Source organism: Schistocerca americana, chromosome X (assembly GCF_021461395.2).
Source record: "Schistocerca americana isolate TAMUIC-IGC-003095 chromosome X, iqSchAmer2.1, whole genome shotgun sequence".
Taxonomy (NCBI): domain Eukaryota; kingdom Metazoa; phylum Arthropoda; class Insecta; order Orthoptera; family Acrididae; genus Schistocerca; species Schistocerca americana.
The window spans coordinates 575,241,755-575,269,680 of NC_060130.1; the positions used below are offsets into that span (position 1 = coordinate 575,241,755).

The following is a 27,926-nucleotide window of genomic DNA, read 5'->3' on the forward strand; positions in this document are numbered from 1 at the left end:
TAGCGGTAACAAGGGCGGCGGCAACATCTCCCGGGCTGCAGGTCGCGCTGTTCCCATTGAGCGCCGCTTGTTAATCACGCGCCCAATCGTTGGCGTCGTTTAACGCCCTCCAGTTTACGCCGCATTACGGCTGAATGGAACATACGCCTCGCCATCGATTGCCGGCGAATTGCGTGGCTCGTCGCTAACACAGCGGGAAAGACAAGCGGCCGCCCCTCGCCCGTGGGGACGGGCCGCCGCCCGCCGCTATCCCTCGCGCCCGGCGCCCGTGTGTCAGCCGCCCAACAAAACTGTCGGCAAAAAATGACGCCGCCCACCGCTTCAGCGCCAGTATTCCGAATGTTCGCGCGTCTGCTTCCCACCAGTTTCATTAAACCTTTTCATACGTCCCATACATACAAAGGGAAATTATTATCGAAACAAAGAATATCGCTGTTTCAGACATTTATTTTATTCTAAGCGTGAAACAGTGTCGGTTTCGTTAGCAGATCCACTATTGAATGTGTGCTGCAGCGAACAGCTCTTATTAGAATTCAACGTCTCGTCCATTTACAAGTCGTAAGTGGTGGTTTCGTTCGATATTCCCTATTACAAGGGGCTGAAATCTAACATGTATATCATACAAAATGTTCTGGGAAGAAAGCTCCTACAGTGATTCTGTTTTTATCTCACCAGTGAGGGCAAAACGACGTCCTTTCATGGTTCTCTTCAACCTCTTCAAACGCCGTGTCCAGCGTATACGGTGGCTAAGACAACATAACTATTCTTTTTTTTTTTCAAATAATCACGAACAAGCATTAAAGTGTGGGCAGAAGCATTATAGTGATGTAATTTCCACGAGTGGTTTTGCCGTAATTCTGGTCGTTTTCTTCGGATTGCTTCACCAGGAAGTATTCCTCATTGACAGGACGACCGGTAGGTAGGAACTCATGATGCACTAGGCACAAACGAAGAAAATAGTAAGACGAACCTTCACATGTGATTGAACTGTATTTGCAGTGAGAATGATGTCAGATCTAGGAGATATAAATAAAAAAAACTTGCATACTTTGCTTACTTTCATTCTATTATGCCATATGGGATCATATTGTGGGGTAACTCATCAAACAGAGCAAACGTTTTTACGGTGCAAAAGCGTGTCATAAGAATCATTTATGGTGTCAATTCAAGCACAGCGTATAGGAACCTGTTCAAGGAAGTTTTTATTCTAACCACTGCTTCTCAGTATATTTGTTTCTTAATGAAATTTGTTTCAAGTAATATATCTGTATTTCCAACCAATCGTTCAATACGTAGGATCAATACTAGAAATAAGAGCAAGCTACATGAAGACCTAAAATCACTTACCTTGGTCCAAAAAGGGGTCCAGTATTCAGGAACGCACATTTTCAATAAATTGCCAGCAACCATTAAAATATGGTTTCAGATAAAGCAGGGTTTAAACAGAGTTTGGAAGACTTTTTGATAGGCAAATCCTTCTACTCTATAGATGAATATCTTAACAGAGATAGTTAAGCCAGCTTAAGTAAACATGTCTGTTAGATTTCAGTTTTCACAGCACTTGGTCACAACAGTCAAGATTAGGGATTTTGTGTATGATAAATTTATTAATAGTGTATAACAATCTTTTATTGTGACAGCTTGTTAATTCTGTAAATATTAGCTGTTCCAGTTTACCGCATTGTAATCACCTATTTCGACAATATCCTAACAAACGATCAGGGTGGTAAGTACTATACTCAACTGTTTTATATTTTTGTGTTATACTTTCTGACATGTTCCACACCCACGAGAATCATCTCATTTTTTGGCTCTATGGAACGAAAACTGAATGTAATATAATCTGAACCTGTCGATTTTTTTCGGTCTTGGCTCTCTAGGCAGTTTTCATTGGGACGACTGAGCCTTGGTTTCGACGTTATACCTGTATCCCATGTTTCATCACCTGTTATAACCTTCCTTAGAAGGCCTGGATCGTTGTTGGCTTCATTCAGCAATTTCTGTGTGATGTCTACGCGATGTCGGTTTTGGTCGAAACTTAGCAATTTCGGAACAATGTTTGTTGCTACGCGTCTCATGCCCAAAACATCCCAAAAAATTGCTTGGCATGAGCCAAAGGATACGCCAACATCATCAGAAACTTCTCTGATGGTGATTCGAAGATTTTATAGAGCCATTTTATTTGCTTATTCCACAGTGTCGTTAGTAATTGATGTGCTAGTGCGTCCAGGGCGGTCGTCCTCTTCAACGTCTTCTCGACCCTCTTTGAAACGTTTAACCACTCGTAAACTCTTGTCTTAATCATAGTAGATTCGCCAAAAGCCGCAGTCAACATTTAGAATGCGGTGCCGCACTTCATTACATTTTTCAAGCAAAGTTCAATGCAAATTCTTTGATCCATCTTTTCCGTGAGTAAAAAACCGCCAAGCACCCGAAAACACGTGTAACGTTTTTGACGGTCAACAATGAACTAAATGTTCAAAACAGCAGAAAATACAAACAATTATTGGGAACATGTGTACCAACAAGATAAAAATATAGGAAAGCGGATGTATAAAGCCCACGAATTTAAAAAATTCCCGTTACCTCTTGATCACACTTCGTCTTCTCAAAGAAACTAAATTTCCTTCTCCAGTAGTATCGGACATCTTTCCGCTTATTTCATTCATTCGAACATAAAACATAAATAATTTTGTTTATACCTTCTTTCTTTTCTTTCATTTTTATAGTGGGTGACGTGCAGGTTCTTAATTTCACTTCTGAATCAGCTCTTCTTACACTATTTGCTTCTATGAAACAGCGCCGTTTAACTCTCTTTCCCACTTGTTTATTGCGACTGTGCACTGTACACGTGTGAGTGATAACGAGTGCATCAGTGTCAAGCATCAATTAACTGCCTAACTGTACAAACGTTTGCCTACATAGTATGCCGCTCTTCTGAATGTTTTGCAAGTTCTGTGATGGTAGTACCGTCACATACCGGTATGTCGTACTATGGATCGCAGCACTTTTCCAGTTTTCCGCACACTACATGAGCTTGTTGTGGTTCTTAGTGAACATGTTTTATTAAGAAGAGAGTTTTAAAAATCAGCAGGAGCGGCAACTTTATGGTTTGAATTAATACGATTCCAAATGTGTCACCCAAAGACTTTCCGCACTTGTACGAAGGATAGTGTTGCGTTCATTGCAGGTAAAAGCTTAGCAACTGTCACTCTTGTAAATGTTTTTCCAGATTTTACATCATTAATACTTTTTACCGATTAAAAATGTTAATAGGAATGAAACTAACAGCAAACGTATAGATTCAACCGCAGTCACTTGCTGTGTGTTTGGTACAGCAGAAGCAGACATTGAGCGTCGATGGTCTCCCACTGTATAAAGTGGTATGATCGGCGACATGTTGGCTAACCTCGTTATTTCAGAGAAATGAATAACGGGTCACAGTTATTTGCAATTCTCACAAAATTCATTATCTGAAATCTCCTTCGCTGCGTATATGAAAATTATTAACTGTAGTACATCAGTGACGCAATTTAGTACTGCGACTGTTGTGGTTACATGCACTATGGAAACAAACAAACGGAATTAAATTTACAAAACAACTATTCCATTGCTGCTTACACCCTCAACAATAATCAGTGGCAGTATATGCGGCTAGGCATCTGTCCATACTATTTACTTTACTCATCGAACACAATTCTCAGTCGCATACGTTTTTCCACATACCCCATTGACTCTATAGTGTGTTAAATATTCGATGTGAATATGCGGAACGCGCTTCATAAAATAGCGCGCTACATAGCACGTCCATTAAAGGACACGCAGCGTGCCTTGCGAACTACTAATGTCAGTAGTGGACACACGATATCTTGGAAGAGATCACAGTCTAATTAATGTCGTTCAATCTAGCGACACTAACACATATTCTAGACGGAAGCAGCTCGTCACTTGTCTCAAAGAAAGGAAAAGACCCTATCACAGATAAATCTACAGCAGTCACTAGGAATCCAAACTGGAATATCCGTTTTAGGATCCGGCGAGGAAAACTATAGCACAGAGCTGGGATTAATTTTTAATGGCTCTCATCATACTCGTGCATGGTACCACATTAATTCATCGTTAAACAGTGTAAATGACTTTCATACATATTGCCATATCGTCTAACAATATCTACAACTATGTCCATACTCTGCAAACTACTGTGAACTGCATGGCAGAGGGTACTTCCCAACGCACTAGTTATTAGGGGTTCTTACTGTTCTATACCCGTAAGGAACTCGGGAAGATTGGCTTTTTAAATGCCTCTGTGCGCACTATATTTAATCTAAACTTGTCCTCACGATATCTACGGGAGCGATACGCAGGGGGTTGTAGCATATTCCTAAATTAATCACTTAAAGCTGGCCTTGAAACTTTGTAAGTCGGCTTTCTCGGGATAGCTTGAGTCTATCTTCAAGTGTCTCCCTGTTCAGTTTCTTCAGAATCTCTGCGGCACTTACCCACACGTCAAACGTTCTTCTAATCATTTGTGTTTCTTTTCTCCGTACACGTTCAGTATCCCCTGTTGGTCCTATTAGGTACAGATCCCACAAAGTTGAGAGATATTCTAGGATGTGTCGAACGATTAATTTGCATTTCACTGGTAGTCTACCGATAAACCGAAGTCTGCCACATGCTTTACCTACAACTGAGAATATGCGATCGTTCTATTTCATATCCCCAAAAAGTGTTATATCCAGGTATTTTTATGACTCGTTTATACTGTAGTCATAACATACTTTTTTTTTTCCTTTTGTGAAGAGCAAAGTTTTACATTTCCGAACATTTAAGGCTCGTAGAAATCTTTGCATCACTTATATATGTTATCAACATCCAACTGAATATTTTTGAAGATTTTTTATGACACTATTTCATTGTAGAAAACTACATCATCTGCGAAAAGTCGGAGGTTACTATTAATATTGTCAGCAAGGCAATTAATGTACGACATGAACAGCGTAAGCCCCAACAAACATTCCTGAGGCACACCTGAAGTTACTTCTATGCAAGATAACACACTGCGTCCTCACTGCTTAGAAGACCTCAACAATTACTAATTTCGCTTGACACCACATACGATCGTACTGTTGATAATAAGCGTAGGTGTGATACTGAGTCAAATGATTTTCGTAAGTTGAGAAATACTGCATCTACCAGACTGGCTTGATCCATGGCTTTCATGATGACATGTCAGAATAGTGCGAGTTGAGTTCCTCATGATCGACGTTTTGGGACTCATGCCGGTTGTCATCTAAATCTGAAATGGAAGGCACGCTCGTGTGAATCCAGCAAATTTTGTTTTGCGTACTTCTATTTATTTGTTGTTTGGATGTTTGGTTACTGAGATGGATTTGAGGACCAATTGCACTGCATTGATCTACACAGAAGTGGAATGTCCTCTAACATCAAACTTCGGCATGCTTGTGAATCAGATAAATGGTCAACACGCCGACACAAAAATCATTATGGTAAACGTTACTTTATGTGAGAAAGGCAAATTCTTTCCACTTTCGTTATTCAGTATTTGACCGCTAATGTTTTCAGTTTTAGATAAATGTGCGCTAACGTAACATGTAAAGACAAAATGTACTCAATGCAAGTTGCTCGATTTTTATTTAGTTTATAATGGAGTTCCTGCAACATATATCCAGCTGTTTCATTTCGATATGGTAAATTTGATATACAAATATTTCGTCGAAAATGATTCCTCTATTGCTTGGAGCACATTGTAACTGTCAAAATTTCTTTCTCAGCAGACAGCACCTATATCTTACAAGCTGTTTCGCAACTCTCTGGTAGATTAAAAATGTGTGCCAGACCGAGGCTTGAAACCAAAATCTTATCTTCCGCGGGAAAAGTTCTTACCGACTGACTCCTCAAGACTCACAGACCGTTGTCAGCAGGGGGGGGGGGGGGGGGGGGGGTTGTGACTCATATCTGGACAGGTCATTCGGTAAGAGTACTAGTTCCCACCAAAGGTAAGGTTCAAGGTTCGAGCCTCGATCTAGCGCACGAATAAAATATCTCTCAAAATTTCGAAACAGGCATATACTCTAATGTTGAGTGAAAACGCTCCTTAATTTCTCAGGAGGAAACTGAAGTGCAGAGTCGCTGACCTTGTTGTATACTGTAGCCCACAAGCTAGCAGCATTTAACTTTTCTTTCTCTCGTAAAAATGTTCACAAATAGGGAGAATATGTTAGGCAGATGCAAGAAATACATAGAGGAACTGCTGAGAGTAGAGGATCTCTAAAATACAGGCTGAGTCTTACAGAGAAGACAAAGCAACCAGCCACTTTTTACAATGCTGTTTAATTATTTAAATAGCTCCGTCACCGGTTTCCAACCAAAAGAATCATCTTCAGACAGCTAGTTCACGCTAAAATATATTTTACATTAGATATCACATTTTGTTTTCCCTAATTATGAAATATCCTTGGGGTGGTGCTGTCTTTGAAAAAACCACGCCATTACCTTACAGTGCTGACTGACTGTGATCATGCAGCAACGAAGACTGTGTGATGCACTTCTTTAAGTATATTTATTCGCATTGTCATCGTAGCGATGTCGCCATCTTTGTGTATATACTTCCTTGTGGGAAAATTTCTTGGTGTATGAGTGGTGCTTCAGATTGTGTGCATAAATATACTTAAAAACAGTGCATCATACAGCCTTCGCTATTGTATGATCACAGGCAGTCAGCACTGTAATGTAATGGCTTGGTTTCTTCAACGACACAACCACCCCAAGGAAGTTTCATCATTTGGGAAAATAAAATATCAAAGCTAGTGAAAATGTATCTTTCAGATCGAAACGGATAACGGCGCAACTAAAATAAATAATTAGCATTGTAAAAAGTGGCTGGTTGTTGTTGTCTTCTCTGTAAGAGTCAACCTATATTTTGTACACAGCCACGGGTTCAGAATGTCAGTTTTCGATAAAACAGGATCCCTAAAACGATTTTCCATATTTGAAGCACTGAAGGGAGGCAGATACGTAGCGGAGGAGAATGTGACATCAGCGATTTGAGAGTTACGACGAGACGTCAAGCCCTAATTTGAGAGTTAAAGAATGGCTACATTCCAGGTTAAGACAGAATAAACAATTTCGTGGATATTCAAGAGAAGAGATCAAGACTTCAGAGGTAAGAGAAAAGGTCTGCCGTTCTGGCTTAGACGCCCAATCGGGACCGACCGACCGCCTTGTCATCCTCAGCCAATAGCTTCATTTGAATGCAGCACGAAGGGGTGTGGGATCAGCACACTGCTCTCTCAGCTGTTGTCGGCTTTGTGTGGAGTCCCTTCTTCTCATTCAAGTAGCTCCTAATTTGACATCACGAAGCTGAGTGACTTCCGTTCCAGTTCCCCCATTAAGAAAAAAAAACCTAGCAGTACCAGGAATTGAACCCGATTTCTCCACATGGCAGTCATCCACGCTGACTACATTTTTTTTTCCTTTTTCTTCCTTTTTATCTGTTTCTTCGTCGTTTTTCTTCAGCATTTCTGTGCGGATGTCTCATGAGATCTCTCAAATTCCGTCAATGAAAACTTACTTTTTTCCGGAAAGTGGACTGTCCCTTAACCAAACACGTTGAGCTACCGTACCGGCTGTCACTCGGGTACGAAGGCGGACCACGGCTGCAGAGAGAACTATATAAATTCTGAATTGGGGGAATGAAAATCGTCTACAATCATCCCAATGTATAAGAATAACAGCAAAAGGCTTCATGATAAATTTAGGGAATTTCACTGGTGAATATGCCTTATAAAGACATTAGTCGCTTATTTAAGAAACTGAGATTATCAGACATGATTTCGGGTAGGAAGATAAACCCTGGATCAGATGTTTAGTATGAGGTAAGTATAAACCCATTTTGGCTGTCTTCATTTATTTATCTAAGACGTGCGGCAATGTCCACAGGCTGATCCTGTACAACTTTCTGAGGGGACTTGGGATACGAAGAAAGTTAATGGGCATCGTGAAAGCATGTACCTAAGGGATAACACAAAGACGTAAGAGACCAAGGAGAGACATCCTGAGATATTGACATCAACACAGGTTTGTGATAAAGTTATTTTATTTTGGAGATATTGCTCAACCAAGTGCTCCTAGTGTTTTATATAGCCGTCCGGGAAATAAATTATATGAGAAAGATGCATACCTGTCCGCAGCTCGTGGTCGTGTGGTAGCATTCTCGCTTCCCGCACCCGGGTTCCCGGGCTCGATTCCCGGCGGGGTCAGGGATTTTCTCTGCCTAGTGATGACTGGGTGTTGTGTGATGTCCTTAGGTTAGTTAGGTTTAAGTAGTTCTAAGTTCTAGGGGACTGATGACCATAGATGTTAAGTCCCATAGTGCTCAGAGCCATTTGAACCATTTGCCAAAGATGCATACCTTAATGGAAGAACTGATATATTAGTATTTTAAGATATCATAGCAGCTCTGGCAGCGTCGGAAGCTGATATCACGTAGAGACTACGCGTCCTACCACAGAAGGCAAGAAAGATCGTCCTGAAAAGCAATGCTGAAAATATCAAGTGTTATGAAGCTTTCCGTATGATTTTCTCTAATTGTAATGACATCTGGGCAGCTTGTTTAGCAACGCCAACAACTTAGCAACGGACTGTGAATTCACCCAGAAATAATTTCAGTATGAAACACACTACGACGTCACATGCTGTCATCCGCACAGTCGAGATAAAGGTGTATAATCCGACGACAGTTATGTTCTGTAATATTGATCTGAGACATTGACTAATAAAAAAGAGGACGATGAGAACTTCCAATTTTTGAGCGAAAAGTCTCAAGAAATATCTTTCGTCCAGTGCGAGATACAGGTGGATGGAGAAAATTGAGGATTAAGAACTCTCTGCTGTGACTCGAAAACCGAACATTTTTCAGAAAATAAAAGCGAACCAATTTCAATGGGCAGAGCATGCACCAAGCGTGCCCGGACATATGGGATCCAAACTTGTGATGGTAGGAAAGCCCAAGGGAACACGTTCGCTTTGTAGACACCGATGGCGATTATAGACCTAATTAAAGACGTGGAGCCGCTAGATAACTGAATGGAAGGAGCTCACGAACGAGATCGTAAATTTATCTGAAAGATCCAAAAACGCCGCAACGTAAATAAATATGTTTTTCAACGGGTGTAGGTATTTTGAAAGTAGATATTTTCTGTCTTAAATGTTTGCTAAACTCTTATAATCGAAACAGTTGTTCTTCGCTGAAACCCAGTAATGAAACTTTTTAATGTTAAAATAGTCAGTAGGATCGGGATTCGAACACAGATCCTTGCCTATCGCGAGTAGGAGAGATACTGGCATCAGCTTTGGTCAGGTCGCGAGGTGCATTTGCTTGCAACCGTCTAAAGAGCATTGTCTTCAAAGTTATAAAGCTCTAGGATCTAGACAGCGTCAAGTACAGCTTTCAGTCTAAAATAAAGTTTCAAAAAGTCCAATGAGAATAAGTATGGAAATATTCATAGCATTTCAACCCCGTTACGGAAACCACTTTTCTAATGGCGAAGTGTTTCCTGTTAGCGTTTGGTCCTCTCTAAGTCTCCATATTATTTCAACGAAACGCCCCTTTAGAAAAGTTTTGCTGTATCGTGAACAATCGAGGAACAAAGCGTCATCTCAAATTGCAAGTTCTTCTCCCTAAGGAAAAATGTAATCTACATTACATTTTATATCTCACAACTACATTTAATAAGACGAAACCTTCCTCAGGGCTTACTTTTGAGCCACTGTAATAACAGGAAATTGAAAAGGGTACGGATTTGTATGTACAGATCAGTCATTTTTGTCCTCACTATAAAAAATTTGACTAATGGGAAGCCGTACAGTAATATATATTTTGTGAGAAATATGTTGCGTACAGCGTCGGTTATTTTGATATATTTGTCTAAGTCAGATACAAAAAACTTGTTATTGCATGAATACTATTTGAACAGAACGGGCGAATGATACCATAACTTCACGATGGTTCACGTGGTCTCATTATTGGCTATGTCACCCGAAACAGAGACGATGTTAATTGACAAAACACTACACAGACACTGGTACAGTGATAAAGGTGACCCGAGTTGGTGAAAAGTCGAATGTTATTTCCGAAACGGTCGTTGTAATTCGGTTTCGGTTTCTTCTTTTACCTGCTACACGACTTTATCACTTGCAAATCATCAGACGAAAATATTTATTCTGTGACCGACAGGAAGTGAACAACCAGTAAGATTGTGAGTTCACCGTTGTAAATTATTCCTCTTCGAAAGGTGAACAATTGCCGCAAGATGAAAGGTAAAACTCTTTCTAAGTGGAATCTGACACTGAAGTGGCTCTGAGCACTATGGGACTTAACATCTATGGTCATCAGTCATCAGTTCCCTAGAACTTAGAACGACTTAAACCTAACTAACCCAAGGACAGCACACAACACCCAGTCGACACTGAAGTCAGACGTAATGTCGACGTAATGACTTTCTTCAGTTGCATCACAATTTCGGATTAGTGTTCTATTGCCGTGTCACACACATTGTTGCCCACTAAAAATGAAACACTAGAAAGGATACCAAATAACGAAAGCTGCTTATTCAGCATAGAAGGGAGAGTACACTACGGTGACCTCCTAACATCGTGTCGGACCTCCTCTTGCACGGCGTAGTGCAGTAACTCGACGTGACGCGGACTCAATCAATCATTGGAAGCCCCCACCAGAAATACTGAGCCATGATGCCTCTACAGACGTCCATAATTGCGAAAGTGTTGCCGGCGAAGTATTTTGTGCACGAACTGACCTCTCAATTACATCCCATAAATGTCTGATGGGATTCATGTCGGGCGATCTGAGTGAGCAAATCATTCGCTCGAATTACCCAGAATGTTCTTCAAATCATTCGCGAACAATTGTGACCCGCTGACATGGTGCGTTATCATCCATAAAAATTCAATCGTTGCTTAGGAACAAGAAGCCCACGAATGTCTGCAAATGGTCTCCAAGCAGTCAGTGTTCGGTACAGTTAGATCAGAGGACCTATCGTTGTTTGGGAACCTAAAGACCATGAATGGCTGCAAATGGTATCCAAGTAGCCGAACATAACTATTTCTAGTGAACGATCGGTTCATTTTGACCAGACGACCGAGTCCGTTCCACGTAAACACGGCCCGCACCATTACGGAGCCACCACCAGCTTACAATGTGCCTTGTTGACAACCTGGGCCCATGGCTTCGTGGGGTCTGTGCCACACTCCAACACTACCATCAGCTCCTGCCAAGTGAAATCGGGACTCATTTGACCAGGTCACGGTTTTACCGTCATTTAGGGTCCAACAGATATGGTCACGAACACAGGAGGGACGCTGCAGGTGATTTCGTGCTATTAGCAAAGGCACACGTGTGGGTCGTCTGCTGCCATGATCCATTAACGCCACATTTCACCGCAGTGTCCTAAAGGATACGTTCGTCGTACATCCCACATTAATTTCCGCGGTTATTTCACGCAGTGTTGCTTGTCTGCTAGCACTGAGATCTACACAAACGCCGCTGCTCTCGGTCGTAAAACGAACGCCATCGGTCACTACGTTATCTGTGGTGAGAGGCAATGCCTTAAATTTGGTACTCTCGGCACACTCTTGACACTGTGTATCTCTGAATATTGGATTCTCTAACGATTTCCGAAATGGAATGTCCCATACATCTTTCGCCAGCTACCACTCCGCATTCAGAGTCTGTTAATTCCCGTCGTGCGTCGACAATCACGTCGGAAACCTTTTGAGATGAATCACTTGAGTAGGAATGACAGCTCCGCCAATGCATTGCCCTTTTATACCTTGCATACGTAGTAATGCCGCCATCTGTCTATGTGCGTATCGCTATCCCACGTACTTGCCGCCATCTGTATACGTATGTTGAAACGTCCCCTTAGAAAAATTTATGAATTACTGTGCTGGAATTACGTATGGTCTAACACAAAATTTAGTATGCTCACGAACACGAAATTGGTATTGAAATCCCTTGATTGTTCCTGTTTTGTGAGTAAAAACTGTGGAATGTGCTTGTAAAATCTCAAAAAGGTCTTGCCTATCACTGTCATTACAATTCTCAATTGTTTGAATTTTATTCTGAATTAACTCATTAGTATCAAATGCGCCGTCGATATCATCCCTGTCAGTACTTGCAGAGTGATTGTTAGTGTCAAGTTCCGTCGAAAATTCCGAACTGTTGCCTAACAGGAGGTAAAGCGGATTAATTTCTTCGTCATGGTTTGAGAACCAATCTTCAAATTTCAAAGCTGTTGATCTACCTTCTTTCTCTAAACTTATTTCAGCATCGTGAAAGTTTAAGATTACTTTGTATTCATTCAAAAAGTCTACTCCCGATATAATTTCCGTCGACAATAATGGAACAATAAGAAAGTTCATAGAGAAGCTGTGGCTTTGACAAAAGAATTCTAAGTTGGTTTGTTGGCGTACATCTAGACTTTTTCCAAAGATTGCACCTTGTAATTTAATCTTACGTAACGGAAGTGTGGGAGAATCGTTCGATTTGTTGCATTTGCTAAAGGCTGTTTCACTAATTACTGAAATGGGACTGCCAGAGTCAAGTACTGCCGTAAATTTTACGTCATTTACTGTAATGTGAATCACAGGATATGCAATGTTGTTATGTTTTACGTCGTGCTCCTGGAGTAAGGTGTCCCTAATGTCTTCCATTTTTACGTAATTACTAGCTACGGCAGCTGCGTCGTCAGTTTCATAAGTACGTTTTGTGGCTGCCAGCGGTATGAGTCATTGCCTATTGTGTCTTTGTTGGCGCGCGTCGTTATTGGGATTTGGAGACCTAACTTCTACAAATTCACCTTGTCGAGAGGGCCCTGCTCTGCTTGAATCCCGCCAGTTCTAATGCAATTCAGCTCTGTCGTTACGATCATATCGTCTGTCGTCATGTCGGTAGATTCCATAGTTTCTTTCTTGTCGGTCACGTGGTGGAGAATTTCTCCCTGAATCGTAACTGCGCGCTGGACCGTTGCGTCTAATGTTATTCTGTCTCCCTTGATAATAATTATTTTGGTTCCCATATTGTCTGTTTCTCTGATTGTCTCTGTGATAGTCACTACCGTGGAGAGGTGATCTTTCCCTGTAATTATTACCACTCTGCCAACGGTTGTCATACGGGTGGTGTCTGTTTTGGTCACGATTTGTGTTGTGAGAATAGCCTTGTCGTGTCCAATTATTATTTATTTCATCGCGGAATTGCGACGGATGTGACCTGTAATTGTTGTGTTCCTGTTTTCGCGTTCCGCGATTGTCAGTGTCAATTTCTAATTCTTGTAAGAGTCCCTGAAAAGCTTCAATGTCGTCTTTGCAACGTCGTGCCAAAATAATATGTCGTAAATGTTCAGGTAATTTGATTAAGCAAATGCGGATGAGTTCTGAGGGGCTGTATGGGTTTGACAGGTACTGATTCTTGTGCAACATGTCTTCAAAATATTTCACAAGCCTGGAAAATTCAGATTGTTCGAAATGTTTCATCATTATGATGCTATGTTTTACTCGGTCTTGTGTAGCTTTAGACCAATATGCCGAGAGGAAGGCATGATAAAATTCTCCTCCACTGTGGCAATCGTGAATGACCGATTGCATTCTTACAGCTGGTTCATTCTCTAAGTAGCCACAAATAAATTCTATGAAAAATTTTATCAAATCTGTATTGGCCACTGCCCAAAACAATTTGTAAAATTTTTTGTGGGGAGCATGGGGGCTATGTAAGTAGACTGTATAGGTTTTTTTATTGGTAACACCACATAGCGCTCTGTATGAAAATCACTGGCTGTGCTGTGTGCAGTCTGTGGCTGGTTTGCATTGTTGTTGGCTATTGTAGTGTTGGACAGTTGGCTGTTAACAGCGCGTAGCGTTGCGCAGTTGGAGGTGAGCCGCCAGCAGTGGAGATGTGGGGAGAGAGATGGCGCAGTTTTGAAATTTGTAAGACTGGACGTCATGAACTGCTATGTATATTATGACTCTTCAACACTATTAAGGTAAATACATTGTTTGTTCTCTATCAAAATCTTTCATTTGCTAACTATGCCTATCAGTAGTTAGTGCCTTCAGTAGTTTGAATCTTTTATTTAGCTGGCAGTAGTGGCGCTCGCTGTATTGCAGTAGTTCGAGTAACGAAGATTTTTGTGAGATAAGTGCATTGTGAAAGGTATAGGTTAATGTTAGTCAGGGCCATTCTTTGTAGCGATTACTGAAAGTCAGATTGCGTTGCGCTAAAAGTATTGTGTGTCACTTTAGTGAATGTTTGAGTACGTTCAGTTTTGCTCAGCTGTTTGGAAAGCAAATAATGTAAGAGGTTTATCAGCACAGTAATTCATAAATTTTTCTAAGGGGACGTGTCAATGTATCGCTATCCCATGTACCTGTCGATTTCTCGTTGGGTCGCGACCATCAAGAGCAGCAATCATTCCAGAACGTTATTATTTGATCAAAAAATGGTTCAAATGGCTCTGAGCACTATGGGACTTAACTTCTGAGGTCATCAGTCTCCTAGAACTTAGAACTACTTAAACCTAACTAACCTAAGGACATCACACACATCCATGCCCTACGCAGGATTCGAACCTGCGACCGTAGCGGTCGCGCGGCTCCAGACTGCAGCGCCTAGAACCGCTCGGCCACCATGGCCGGCTATTATTTGTTATTTATTTGCTACTTTTAATGTATTTTCTAGATACAAGAAATTATCAAATGTTGCACATGAATTGGCGTGAATATAGAACACAATATTTGAACATAATTTCACATGTGTTAGTATAATAAGCATTATGGTTTTTATGATGGAAAAAAATCTACGTAAAATATATACGCAATAAGAAAAAAGTCAAGAAAGAAAAAAAAGCTGCATACTCCATTTGGTAATTTGACGCGGAGATATATATTCATCTGGAATCCAAAAGGCACATGCTACTGGTCTGCTTTACTCTGGTGCATTGCTGGATCAGAAATTTTGTAATTTGTAATGCTCAACTGCCAACAGCCTTGCCGCCGTGATAGCACCAGTTCCCGTCAGATCACGGGTGTTAAGCGCTGTCAGGCTGGGCTAGCACTTTGATGGGTGACCATCAGGTCTGCCGAGCGCTGTTGGCAAATGCGGTGCACTCAGATCTTGTGAGGCAAACTGAGAAGCTACTTGATTGCGAAGTAGCGGTTCCGGTTTCGTAAGCTGACATACAGCCGGGAGAGCGCTGTGCTGGCCACATGCCCCTCCATATCCGCATAAAGTGATGATTGTGGGGTGAGGATGACACGGCGGCCGGTCGGTACCGTTGGGACTTTATGGCCTGTTCGGGCGAAGTTTAGTTTAGTTAATAATTCTTAACTACACTAATATACAACACTACACTGCACTTCATTACATTGCACTACAGTGTACTGCGCAACCGTGCTTGTAATTAGAACCAAGCAAGATTTCTCATTTGTCTAGATAGTTAACCCCCGGCACGCTGAGATACAATTCAAGGTTCACATGGGCTGTGCTGCTGTGCCACCCAAGCTATGGAGATTGGAAGATGGCTGTTATGGTCTCAGGAAAAGTTTCCTGGTCCTCCCCGAGGCTCATCTCCTAGCTGCTTGCGGAAGTACTCGGGAACGTGTTGGTAAACGTTTCTTCTCACACGACGCATGACACTAACTTCTCACTAACAACCATCATTCGAATTTGATTTTTGAATGAGGAACCTGAGGCACAATCTCTTCTTGTACACAGAATTTAGATTCTGCGATTACACAGACAAGTTTATAATTTGCATATCCAATCATGTAATATATGTCAAGCCAGTTTGACGTCTGTAGCAGCTGTCTTCATGTTGTTGCAATTTTAATAACCAGCAGTGTATTTGAAGCACAAATAGTAAACTGAAAAAGACACACAATCAGAACCGTGAGAATTTCATAACGGAGGCACGTATCGAGGGTAAATAATGCAGAGAGTGAACAAGGTATGAATACAGTAGCATGTTCAAACAGACGTGATGATATGAAAAAACTTACACAAGACAGACTAGCATGGAGTGCTGCATCAAACCAGTTTTTGGTCTGACGACTACATCAACGTGGATGACACACATTGCTTTCGGTGCTAGTAGATGTGAAAAACTGAAGTCTCATAGAGATTGTATGACCCGAAGATTTTAAAAAAAGAAAGCTTGAGTGCTAAAACCATTGAAAGTGATGAATGTGACAACCAGTACCAAAAAACAGCAAATACGGTATCACTACTTCCAGTACACATATGAAATTTTATCTCCGTTATTCTCTTGAACAAATGGTGTGTTTTCCAAACAGCGTGTAAAGCATACAGATTTGGAACCGAAAATATAATTTACGGAGAAAGGACAGACGAAAGTTTTGAATCCATAAGTCGATTATCGTGTATATTATTGTAGACTGATCATTAGTTCGGGTGGGCGAACATAGGTAAGGAAAGCTGCTGTCGCCTCGTAGCAACATCTACCAGCACATTCGTCTGGAATTACGAGGGTGTGCTGGAAAGTAATTCCTCCGAATTTTCAATGTGAAAATTCTTAAGGCTTTTTAAATAAAAGAAACGTCATTCACATTCTACATCTTTATTCTTTATGTGTATATATTTATTTCTTAACATACTCAACCTGGAGATGAACACATTTCTCCCAACAATATACCATTTTTTGATACCGTCACTGTAGAAAGTTTGACTATGTTGACGGAGCCACAACGTCACCTCTGCATGCACCGCTTCATCACTATCAAAGTGAAGTCCTCCAAGGTGTTCTTTAAGTTGTGGAAACAGATAAAAATCGGATGGGACCAAGTCGGGACCGTAAAGTGAAACCAAGGCGTCAGATGGTTGCAGATGTCGCAGCGCTCGTGTGCGGTCTGGCATTGTCATGCTGTAGGAGAGGGTGCTCCATCTCTGGACGAACTCTTCGAATTCGAAACCCGGTTACAGTACGCTGTTTCTCACACATCGACATAGTTTCGTTATCCACCGCCATCTTACACGGTACATTTAGGAGCACCCTAGTGGCAAAGGGTTGCAAATACGTAAACTTGAAGAATAAAGATGTATGATCTTAATAACATTTGTTTTATTTAAAAGGCTTTGAGAGTTATCAAATAAAAATTTCAGTGGTTAGCCTCATCACCTGCTCGGTCAATCCGCTTATTATGTAGTCATGAGACTGCGAAAACCAAGTGATAAGGATATGTTCACTGGTTCAAGTGATTCTTCAATGCATGTACAGTATGATCTTCGACCTATTGTTTACTTGTCCTCATATATACGGAAGCTAACTTTCTGTAGATACAGTCAAATATTGCATCTGGGAAAACACCTGCCAAAGGCAAAAATTTAGACTTTCATTGCAGGGTGGAATACCGATGTGTTAACGTGCAAAACATATTGTACAACAACAGTTTGAATATTCCTGTCTCAAAGGAAAGTAAGTAATTTAGATTTCTCAATCAGTTACCCTTTTTAAAACACTCTCTCCGTAGTTTAGTGGCTCACATGCGTCTGGCAGCGCCGTCAATGTCAATTAACGCTCTGAAGTGAATGAGAATACTTGAAAACATAATTACTACAATTTATTCCTAGTCTAGTACTCTGGTTTTATTAGTTGGTAGGGCTTCTGTTACATGTCTTCAGACACTATTTTCTCGTAGAAAATATGTGATCACCGTAGAATATTTCTTCTTATTTTGCATTTGATGTATCAGTCGGGTAATGTCCATTAACTCGTACCAGTGCCTCAGGTTTTGTCTTCACGGAAGTTTTTTGTGTTCAGTTCATTCCTTATCTTCCATTTTTTCTACAGTTAGCTACGTAAGGTCATACTCTTAATTCCAGAAATAGTGCCTAAAGTACGGTTATTTCTCTCGTTTCATTGATCAGATTGGTTCTCGTTTTAATCAATATTTATAAAGGCTTCTTGATTATCAGCGTGTTCCGTCCGTGAGGTCTTAAACATTATATGACACATGTATACTTTAAGTTCAAGTAAAATTTTCTGGAGGTTTTAAGACGCATCATGTTTCTCTTCTACTTCTGTAAATGTAAAATTTCGACCACTCTGCTGATAGGGTCTTCTTCACGAGCCTCCTGAAGTTCGTGGAAGACGTAAAACAGGAAAGTGAAGTGATCTAATCAGTTGCACACCTGACAACTTCTGTAGAAAATCCAAGCAGAGGAATAAAAAAGTGTAGTTTATGAAAGAAGTAGAAGAAAAGAATGACGCTGCCCGTGGCCCAGAATATTTTGCTGTCGTTGACAGCACTCACGTAGCCAGCACACTGACATTTCAGATGCGTTGGAATCATACGGCGTGATAGTTTTACATCTTTCTCCTCTTACCCAGCCCCTCAGGTAATTGCTCTGTGACACTACCCTACTTTGCTTTGTAAGATAATAGCATAGTTCATTCGTCACTTGCTAACTAACAGGATGTTATATTTTCAGTATTTATTTTCAGCTAAAATGTGATGTCCATGAAAGCCTATTTGTAACTACTACTGTGTGATGGCCAAAGAGGATAAGGGATCAATAATCACGAGTCTTAGTCTTCCTGCTTCTGCAAGTTCAAACTATTTCTGTACACAGCATATCAGAAAATAGCCATTTCTGCACTCGAAACGTTATATTACTGGAAACGGTATCGCTTCATTGTCTTCTCAGTATCTTATGTGATGCTGGTGCAGCTTTAGAAAAACCTTAAACAAATTGGATACCTTTTTAATGACAATGAACCTGACGAATACGAACCGAAAGAATGAACTATTATCTACTACGCCACTAGCTAGCCACTGAAGCGGGTAGCCTCTACAAAGACTGTTCACGCAGATCAGCGCATAGCTGTCATGTTTAGGTCTTATAGCTGATTTCTAGTACTATTGTGAGGAATCACACGATGCTGTTAGCGTATTATTGATATGGTTTTGTCTCCTGTAAAAATTATAACATTAATGACCTGCTCATATTGGGTAACGCGCAGGTGAAAACTTGCGAGAGCGAAGGAGAGGGAGAGAAAGAGAGTGAGAGAGAGAGAGAGAGAGAGAGAGAGAGAGAGAGAGAGAGAGGTGAACCAGCTCCAGATCGAATCCGTGCAGCGTCTGGTACACCAGCCAGCCTGAGCGGGATTTTTACGCGGTTTCTCCCGTTCGTTTAGGCAAATGCTGGACTGGTGCCAAAATTTCGCTTCAGAAAATGAAATACACGAACACTTAACACAGTAACACGAAGGACATAGTTTAACTCGATTCACAGACAGAAAACGAGCTCCATCCCATAAGTTACCTTGACGACTGTTATAATGACGTACCAGTAAATTTTCTTTTCTTTCTGTTTAAGTAAAATAACTTTTTTTCGTAAGAGCAGTTATAATAATCTGGCTATGAGGAGTATTATTTGTAATGAAGAAAAGACTCTTGCATGCAAAACATGAAATCATAATGTTCAAAGTCTATACGAATAGGTTCAGTGACAAAGATATCTTTGTAAATCAATATCCGTCTTTTGTCTGATATAATTCTATTGCGTCTTCCCTCTCTACCATTCCCACTCCAAGCCACGATCTGTTAAGACGCATATACTAACGTAAGTTTCTTCAAGTGGGAATAATCACACATTTATGCGGAAACACTGTATCATATTCTTTTATTTTGTACCGCTAATACCCTTCGTATATTATCGACAGATTCTTTAGTAAAAGTGTGGATGAGTTTTATTGTATGAACAGCAATAAGGGGCTTGAGCGATATCTGCTTAGCCACGATTACGACCATCTCATTGAGATAATTACGAATTGTAGTAGTTACTTAGAACTTGCTTGTCATTTAACTCACGAAACCCGATTACCCTGTGCGAATAAAACTGGCGCACTTGAGGTACTCAAATCTCTCAGGGTCGCGAAAATAAGAAGTCAAGACAGATATTCCTAAAGAGCCAAATTTTGTGTCTCATAAGAATACAGTCCGTAGACTTTTCATCAGCTCAACTAGCCCTCTGCGGAGAATTAAGGCCGGTCGGTGTGGCCGAGCGGTTAAAGACGCTTCAGTCTGGAACCGCGTGACCGCTACGGTCGCAGGTTCGAATCCTGCCTCGGGCATGGATGTGTGTGATGTCGTTAGGTTTAAGTAGTTCTAAGTTCTAGGGGACTTATGACCACAGATGTTGAGTCCCATAGTGCTCAGAGCCATTTGAGCCATTTTTGGAGAATTAAGCTTCGGTGTCAGGAAGGGCATCCAGGCACGCAGTTAAACAATAAAAATAAAATTTGCCAAACCCTGAAAAAGCGGACCCTGTACTATTGGTGATAAACGCTAGGGAAAAGAAAGAAAAATTATAACATTACTAGGGAACCTCAAGTATTATGTTACGAATGGTGGTTATCTTCTAACTAGTCAAATAAGAATAAAAAGAAACTAGATTTTTCTTCAAATGACAGCGCCATAGGCTAAAATTAATTTCAGAGTGGCTAATACAAAAACAAGGAACCTCACGTAGCTCTACAGTTGACTTACTTCTCTTTGTAATTTACACAACAATCGTTTTTCAATGTCAACGTCCATAAGGCACGTGTTTGTTTCACTGGTAATACTTCATTTAAATTAGACAAGAACTATTTCACGAAATTACAGAAAAATTAATAGTCTTGTTTGCTTTCATGATCGCCTATGCTCTGTAGCTTTCTACTAATGCTGTTATAAATGGGGAAGAGAAATAGGCTGTGACGCTGCCTACTTTCCTCAAATAGCACTGAGGAGTGTTCGGACTTATAGTACCCATCAGATAGTTGGATCGTCTTCGACATTTTCAGACAACCTCGCGCCAAACGACACAGCGTTGCTTTGAGATTAACCCAGGCGGTTAGCGTACTGTATTCTTCCTACAAAGCAAATGACGGTAATCACAATTTGTTCTTCCAGCAGGATTCGAGGCGACTATTGCCAGATTGAGTACCAAAAACAGCTGCACACTTTTTCAATGGTACAACTTTGGATAGCTAAGCATAGCATTTAATTAAGCATTTTGCTTCTGTAAATTTAGTAGTGCAACATCATTCACTTGTAGTAAAAGTTGGTATTCACCTACTTATGGTCCACTGGGTTTTTTGGCAGTAGGTGCAATGCGACACAGATATTTATCGTCGATTAGGAGACAGATAGAAGTTTCTTCTGCTCCTCATGCGTTTAATGTTGAGCCAACGGGTAGTAAATGTTAACAATGTGTTAACAAGAAGCCACCTACTTAGTTTTGCTGGTGAAATTTGACTATCGTTTTTCCGGTAGCGTAGGAGTGAAAGGATTGATGCCCTTCCAGGTTATCCGACGCATGCATATTAGTTTTCTGCACGGATAAACAGGATTAATCCTTGCAAAATATCGTCAGTTGGCTTATAAAGACGTTTCAGAGGCCTGGATTGAGTACTTTTACTACCGTAGCAAATTTTGTATGTTGACTGACAATCATATAATTACGAAATTATCTGGAATTATCTGGGCGCTATATTATTCTCAATTATTCGTTCTCTTGAATAATTTCTATGCACCAAACAAACTGGGCTATGCAAAAATATGATCGTTAGCCCTCATTAATGGTGGGTAGTTCAGTTCCCGAAGGGGTCTGAAAATGATCACAAAAAGGTCACGAGCTGTCAACGAACTGTTATCTTCTACATGATATTTTCTACAAAATCTTTAATTTATTACCCGAGACAATTTGGTTTTTTTTTTTTCCTAAAGAGCGGCGGCTGTTTAATGTTCTTATGCAACAACGACAAGAATCAGGTGGCATGACCGTTGATGAGGTTATCGCTAAGCCTTCAGCTGGGAAGACTGTGTTGAAAGCAAAGGTTGTGTTTATGGCATAATTCCTGAAAAACTGCACTCAGAAATAAAACGAAACGGCAAAATAGGCTTAGGGAGAAGAAAGTTTGGATGAACTGTTGTAGATGTTATTTTAATTAGCATCTTTTATATAAGTATTGCTTCATGCCGTATTTTGATGTCATCCGTGGAAAAAAATATGAATGCGATTTAAATATGGTCCTAACCTCATCTTATATTCTATTAAATTAGGTCGCTTCACCACCTTTTATCGAAAAACGCTTGCACCTTTCCTTGTTATTACTATTTGGTACATTTATCTTCCCAGTAAAAGGACAAAATAGTGCAGGTTAGTAAAACGCCATTTTTTTACAGACTTCTGCTAGCGTGTTGCATCCGTGCAGAATATGAGTGTTTAATCCAGAAATTTATTTTAGGTATTAGCGTGTCTAAAGTGCGTATATCTTTACTCTGATAACTAACTTTAATAACTTATGATGAGTGAATCAGCTATACGAATTCACCTGAGCGAATCTGCTTCGTACGTATTGTTCGTATTGAACATCTAAAGAACATAACGAACACTGATGTTTTCATTGAATCCTCAAGTGAGGAAACAGACATAAGGTCTTACAGTTAGAATGTGTGCAATTTTTTCTTATTCTTCTTGATAAAATGAAATTCCTTTGACAACTAGCATATGCTCTAGTTTTCCAATTAGATTTCGGGATGCGTTAGTCCCACTCATTTTAAGCGTTAAAAATGATAGTAATTACGTTTGATCATATAAAAAACAGCACTTTTCAATGGTTTTACGAGAACGCGAAGTCAATTTGTATTGCGAATGCATTTCAGTCTACATGGGCGTAATAATTAAAACTGTCGTGAATTTTCGCGTGAGTCAAAAATTATAGTTCTTGTTACAGCACACATTACTCCTACGTCAATCATATCGCAACAACAATCGTCTCGATACGTCAGGCTAGGAAATTATTTATCTGACACGCGAGACGTCTTCAGATATGTAGGTTTATGTTCACACAGAAGTTAGGACAGTAAGTGTGAGGAAAATTAAACAGAATCTAAAGTTTTATAAAACCTGAAAAGTGTACATTTCAAGTATCACAGAAGGATGACTAAATTTGCGAATGTAGTACAGGTTATGCACTTTCAGTACCTTCTGAAAAGGCTGCAGTGTGTTTGCAGATATCTGAATGACGTTGGATATCTTCCGTGATAACCCATACCTCATAAGGCAATTCTCGACACAATAGACCTATTTCAACTCTGTGCTTACTGCTATCTTTCATTTCTCCCATCTTGTAGAACCATCTTAGAGAAAAGTATGCGAGTTGTATTAAGTATCTTCTCACGGTGAAGAGGAAGAAAAAGACAACAATTTCTAGAAAATCAGCAAAAACAGCGAGTTCTGAAATTCCAGAAATATATTTTCGTAAAATCAAACTTCAGTAATCACCTGGATGGCTACTAACATTTTAGATAACACGATATTTAACGAAAAAAGTTCAATTTCTACTCAAAATGCGGAAACTAGCGGTCCGATTGTCACCGGAGGCGTTGTCATGTGCAGGTAAGCCAGCGTGCGGTCACTAGCTCGTGCTTGCCAAACGCGAAGTATCGCCATCATTCGTGGAACATGGTTTTCAAACTTAAAAACTCAGTTGCATCCCACACCACCTACATAGAAATAAATGTCAGTGTTGTGAGAAAGAAACGCAGTCACGCCAAAGTTTCCACAAAGTATTGTCCGAGACACACATTGCGTGGTTTTGTCACGGGTTACTTGCAAAAGACTAATATCCAGGTACACAGCCGGGTTAGCAGTCTCCTCTTCTCTACAATATTTCGGCGTAGTCTCTGGTCTTCTTCTGATTCTGCTGCTGCGAGCGATATCCTGAAATACGCCTCGCGTTTAGACTCCAGTCTGATTGTGAGATGTAGTCTATAGTTAATAACAAATAAGACGGAAATCTGGACCTCTTCACGTCCATGTGTTCCAGTACAAAAAATGTGTGACAGCAATCTGTGGGAAGAAAATTCTACAACGATTGGTATTGGGAAAACGACTGTTGGCCGGCTGTTGTGAACTGTTGTCAATCACGCGTCACTATTTCTAACAGAATTCCTAAAATGTGCATAGTCAGTGCTTAGATGATCTTACATACGATGTCTGTGCAAAACTTGCCATTACCAGCAGATACTCCATGACATTGTAGAGAATATATACTACCTGATTTGCGCCGGAAAAATCTCTAGGTGACATCCAGTAATGTCCACTGCTGCCCCTTTGTGTAAAGTCTGACTGGATACAAAGCAGTAGTTCGTACTTTGTCGGGTAGCATATTAACTGTTAGTCTCCCAGTATCAAATAAACAAAGTAGCCAAGACACAGAAATTAATGACATTCCATCCACACACTTATAACGTAATATCGCTGGCAATGCCCACTAGCTTTATCTACGCAGGTTCTGTGTTGTTGTACTATCCTAACTCCTGAAACGTTAATAAGCTACAGCTTCTTAGAAGAATTAGTCAAGTATTTTATTTGGAGATTTAAAGAAAGCCGTTCAGATTATATATTAGAGTACGAAATATATTCTTGATAACTAGGCACAAATTTAACTTTGATTCACTTGCACTAAAAAAGTATATTATACACGCATAGAATCTGAACAGCAAAATATGGTATTGTTATTTAGCAGTTAAGTACTGCACAGTCATTTCTTAGTGTTTTGTTGAAAATGGGTGGTGCTTCAGGTAATGTGCTAGCATAATGTTGAGACGAATCACATCCTTTAACTGAAAATACCCATTTTAATGGACTCCAATCTCTGTATTAAGCGTATCATAGCACGATAAATGGAAACTACATTCCCTGTATCGGTCATGGCTGTGTTAGCCCTGAGGCAGACACTTAATTTTCAAGCAGCGCCATTTATAGGCCTCTTCTGAGATGAAAGTATGGTTTCCTGAAAGACGTCCACTCAAAATCTCTCAATATTTGCGTCCACACTTAAGTGCGCTGGTGATCCAGAGAAGGGAATGCTTCTCGGTTCACATGTGGCCTATCTACTCTAAAGCTGATTGTGATAGGACCCTCACGCATCTTAAGGCAGTCATCAGTTACAAAGCATGAAGCTACGCTTGCTTTCGTTTATAGCTAGGCGTAATACATATTCGCAACCCATTTTTTTCATATTTTAAAGTCTGACGGACGCAAGTATCGTAAGGTAACACATTGTCGCATCAGAACAGCGTTTAGGACAGTAAACTTGTATTCGTAAGATATGCCGCGCAAATTTTCATACTGCAATCAAGATTCCGTGGTTTTCTAAAACCACCGCGGCAGTTGCTTCGGAGAGATGCGCTCGGTTTCCATGCTCAGCATTGCCCAACTTGATAGTGTAATGTCATCGATAAAACTTTGGAACCTATATTTTTTGACAGTTGAAGATGGACTTGAGCCCGAAATCGGCTATAGCAACATAACTCGCTCTTCGCTCTACCCGTGAAGTTTAACTTGTTTCTGTAACTTTCTCAACATTTTATTGTTAAAATGGTGCATGGAGGAAATGATGCAATTGTCTTTCTGATTTCACCTTCAACCATGATCATGTTCTTTCCATGATTCAAACAGATTTGGATCTGATGCGCTACCGCAATGTTCCGTGTTTGGGACGCACTACTAGATAATAGAGAGTTTTACGTTACTATGCCGCACTCCGTCTGCGAATCTCTCTCCTCGACATTTTTTTGTCACAGTCATGCAGTCACAGCGGAAAATGATGTACGTCACTGTTATACTTCATATATTCAGTTCTATTAGCATATAAGCGTATCCTGTATGTGTGTGGCTCATCATCTGGTCTTCCTCAAACACTTTGGTGCTTCCTTAGTTCACTTCAGGGTAGGCCGGAACCAATTTTAAATAATTTCGCGGACCATTACCTGTCACCACACATGAAATTTCTTTTATGTACTTGCCTACAACCTTTATTCGTAATTTAAATCACCAATGATGACTTCTATTCGAAAAAAACCTCTTCCACTAAGTGAATTTTGTGTTTAAATGAATTTCTGACATCGTTTTTGTGACTATTTGCGTTGTGCACACGATGCACTACTTATAGAAGGTGTATCAAAAAGCGATGGCAGTTAATCTTGAAAGCAGAAACGCCGAAAGCAGAAGTCATAGAAAGGCTTGAAAAGTATTAATGATACAGTGAGTATTTCCAAACATGGATAGCTTTTCTGAGGAAGACCTTTTATAACAGAGTGAGAGGTACCTGCTTGTCTCTTCACTCTCGGACAGTAGCTAATTGTTGATGGAAAGAATATTTTGGTAGCGGCCCGCTGGGTAGAATATCAAATAATTAAATAGACGTGGTGTGCAGCTACTCACCGCCTTTACACGGGTCCATGTCGAAGTCATTGGAGACGCGGTGCGGCAGCCCGGCGCTGGTGGTGGCGCCGGTGCACGCCGGCAGCGCCGCGAGGACGAGGAGCAGCAGAGGCATGGTGCGCGTCCAGCGACGCGGCTGCAGACGCACTGGCCCTCCGGCCCTGTGCGGCGCGTCACCCGCTCGTCTGGCGCTCCGCGCATGCGCGCAGCCTGCCACCACCTGTTGCGCGCCCCGCGCACTTGCGCCTCCCCAAAACGCGTCCCCTCGCGCCGCGCCGGAAGGGATGGGAAGCTATCGTGTAAAAAGTTCTCATTTCTTCGACGACACTTCCACGTAAAAAAGCACCCCGTAAGCTAAACCACGTGTTTGTCTCGGGTGCGGGAAGGACACGGCCCGACTCAGTTGAAAACCACGGCGTGGAAAAGGTCTCAAACCATTCTACACATTCAGGGCGGTCATAATTAAACTTTCGCTACGTGAGACAGTGTGGACAGAAAACTATTTACTGTATGGGTACCCAACTTTATGGGAATAATGTTTACACTGTGTGCTACAGGATTTGCGTGTTAGTAGTGTTAATAAAAAAACATCCAGATTCAATCTCAAGATCGTTCCCTGTACTTCAATATGACCGGTTTCGGGCCAGCTGCCCATCTTCAGATCTATTTCAAAAATTATTTTGTAATCACAACTGGTTCAAAATATTAATGATTTATAATTTATGTTTGAAAAGGTTCAGTATTCTAAAGAAATTGGTTATGATACAAATTTGTGCCAATACTTTTGGTTACAGTTACAGAGTAACCTGTCGGATATGGAACTGAAAGTTCACTGTCATAACTAGCTATACATCACCTTGCTGCGGCTTTATAACTAAATTTTTAAAACACCTGACTAGTGCAACACCTAAAGCACTGAAAAGCACCCTGTATTTTTATGGATTGGACTCACGTAATTCATAAGAAACGCTCCTCAGTACAGCATGAAACAATGTGAAACCTAATAACACTAAAATCTTTTAAAAGGCGTTTACGAAGCAATTATCTAATTTTTTAAAAATATTTTGAATAAATATCCTAATTGGTGCAAAGTTTTTAGCGCTCGAAAATGCCCTCTGTCGAGTGATGTAATACATAAGATGTTTCTAAATATAACAAATGAAACATGGTATTCTACGCAAATTTGGGGAATTTCTTAATAATCTTGAAGCTTTACAAACTTAAACTGTATACCATTTGTATTTTGAACCAATTTCAATTATTTTATGATTTTTGTAACAGATGTGGAAATGGAAAACTGGCCCGAAACCGGACATATTGAAATAAAAGAAAGCGATCGAGAGACTGAATTGGAACACTTTTTGTAAGTAACGATCGCGGTAACTCTACGAACACGAATGTGATAAAGCGGTGTTGGTGTCAAGACCTGTCGTTAGGCGCCGGTTGCCGGCCGCGGTGGTCTAGTGGTTCTAGGCGCGCAGTCCGGAACCGCGGGACTGCTACGGTCGCAGGTTCGAATCCTGCCTCGGGCATGGATGTGTGTGATGTCCTTAGGTTGGTTAGGTTTAAGTAGTTCTAAGTTCTAGGGGACTGATGACCA

At 40.7% G+C, this 27,926-nt stretch overlaps 1 protein-coding gene across 2 annotated transcripts in view; it reads right to left on the bottom strand.

Annotated features, from left to right (window-relative positions):
- The window catches only part of LOC124555244 (tolloid-like protein 1), a 584,842-nt gene extending 558,382 nt beyond the window's left edge, over positions 1 to 26,460 (bottom strand). For both annotated transcript variants that reach the window (XM_047129105.1, XM_047129104.1), the window contains exon 1: positions 26,327 to 26,460. In XM_047129105.1, the coding sequence (XP_046985061.1) occupies positions 26,327 to 26,441 (115 nt within the window). In that variant the 5' untranslated portion in view covers positions 26,442 to 26,460. The remainder of the gene's footprint in view (positions 1 to 26,326) is intronic.
- Between the last annotated feature and the right edge of the window lie 1,466 nt (positions 26,461 to 27,926).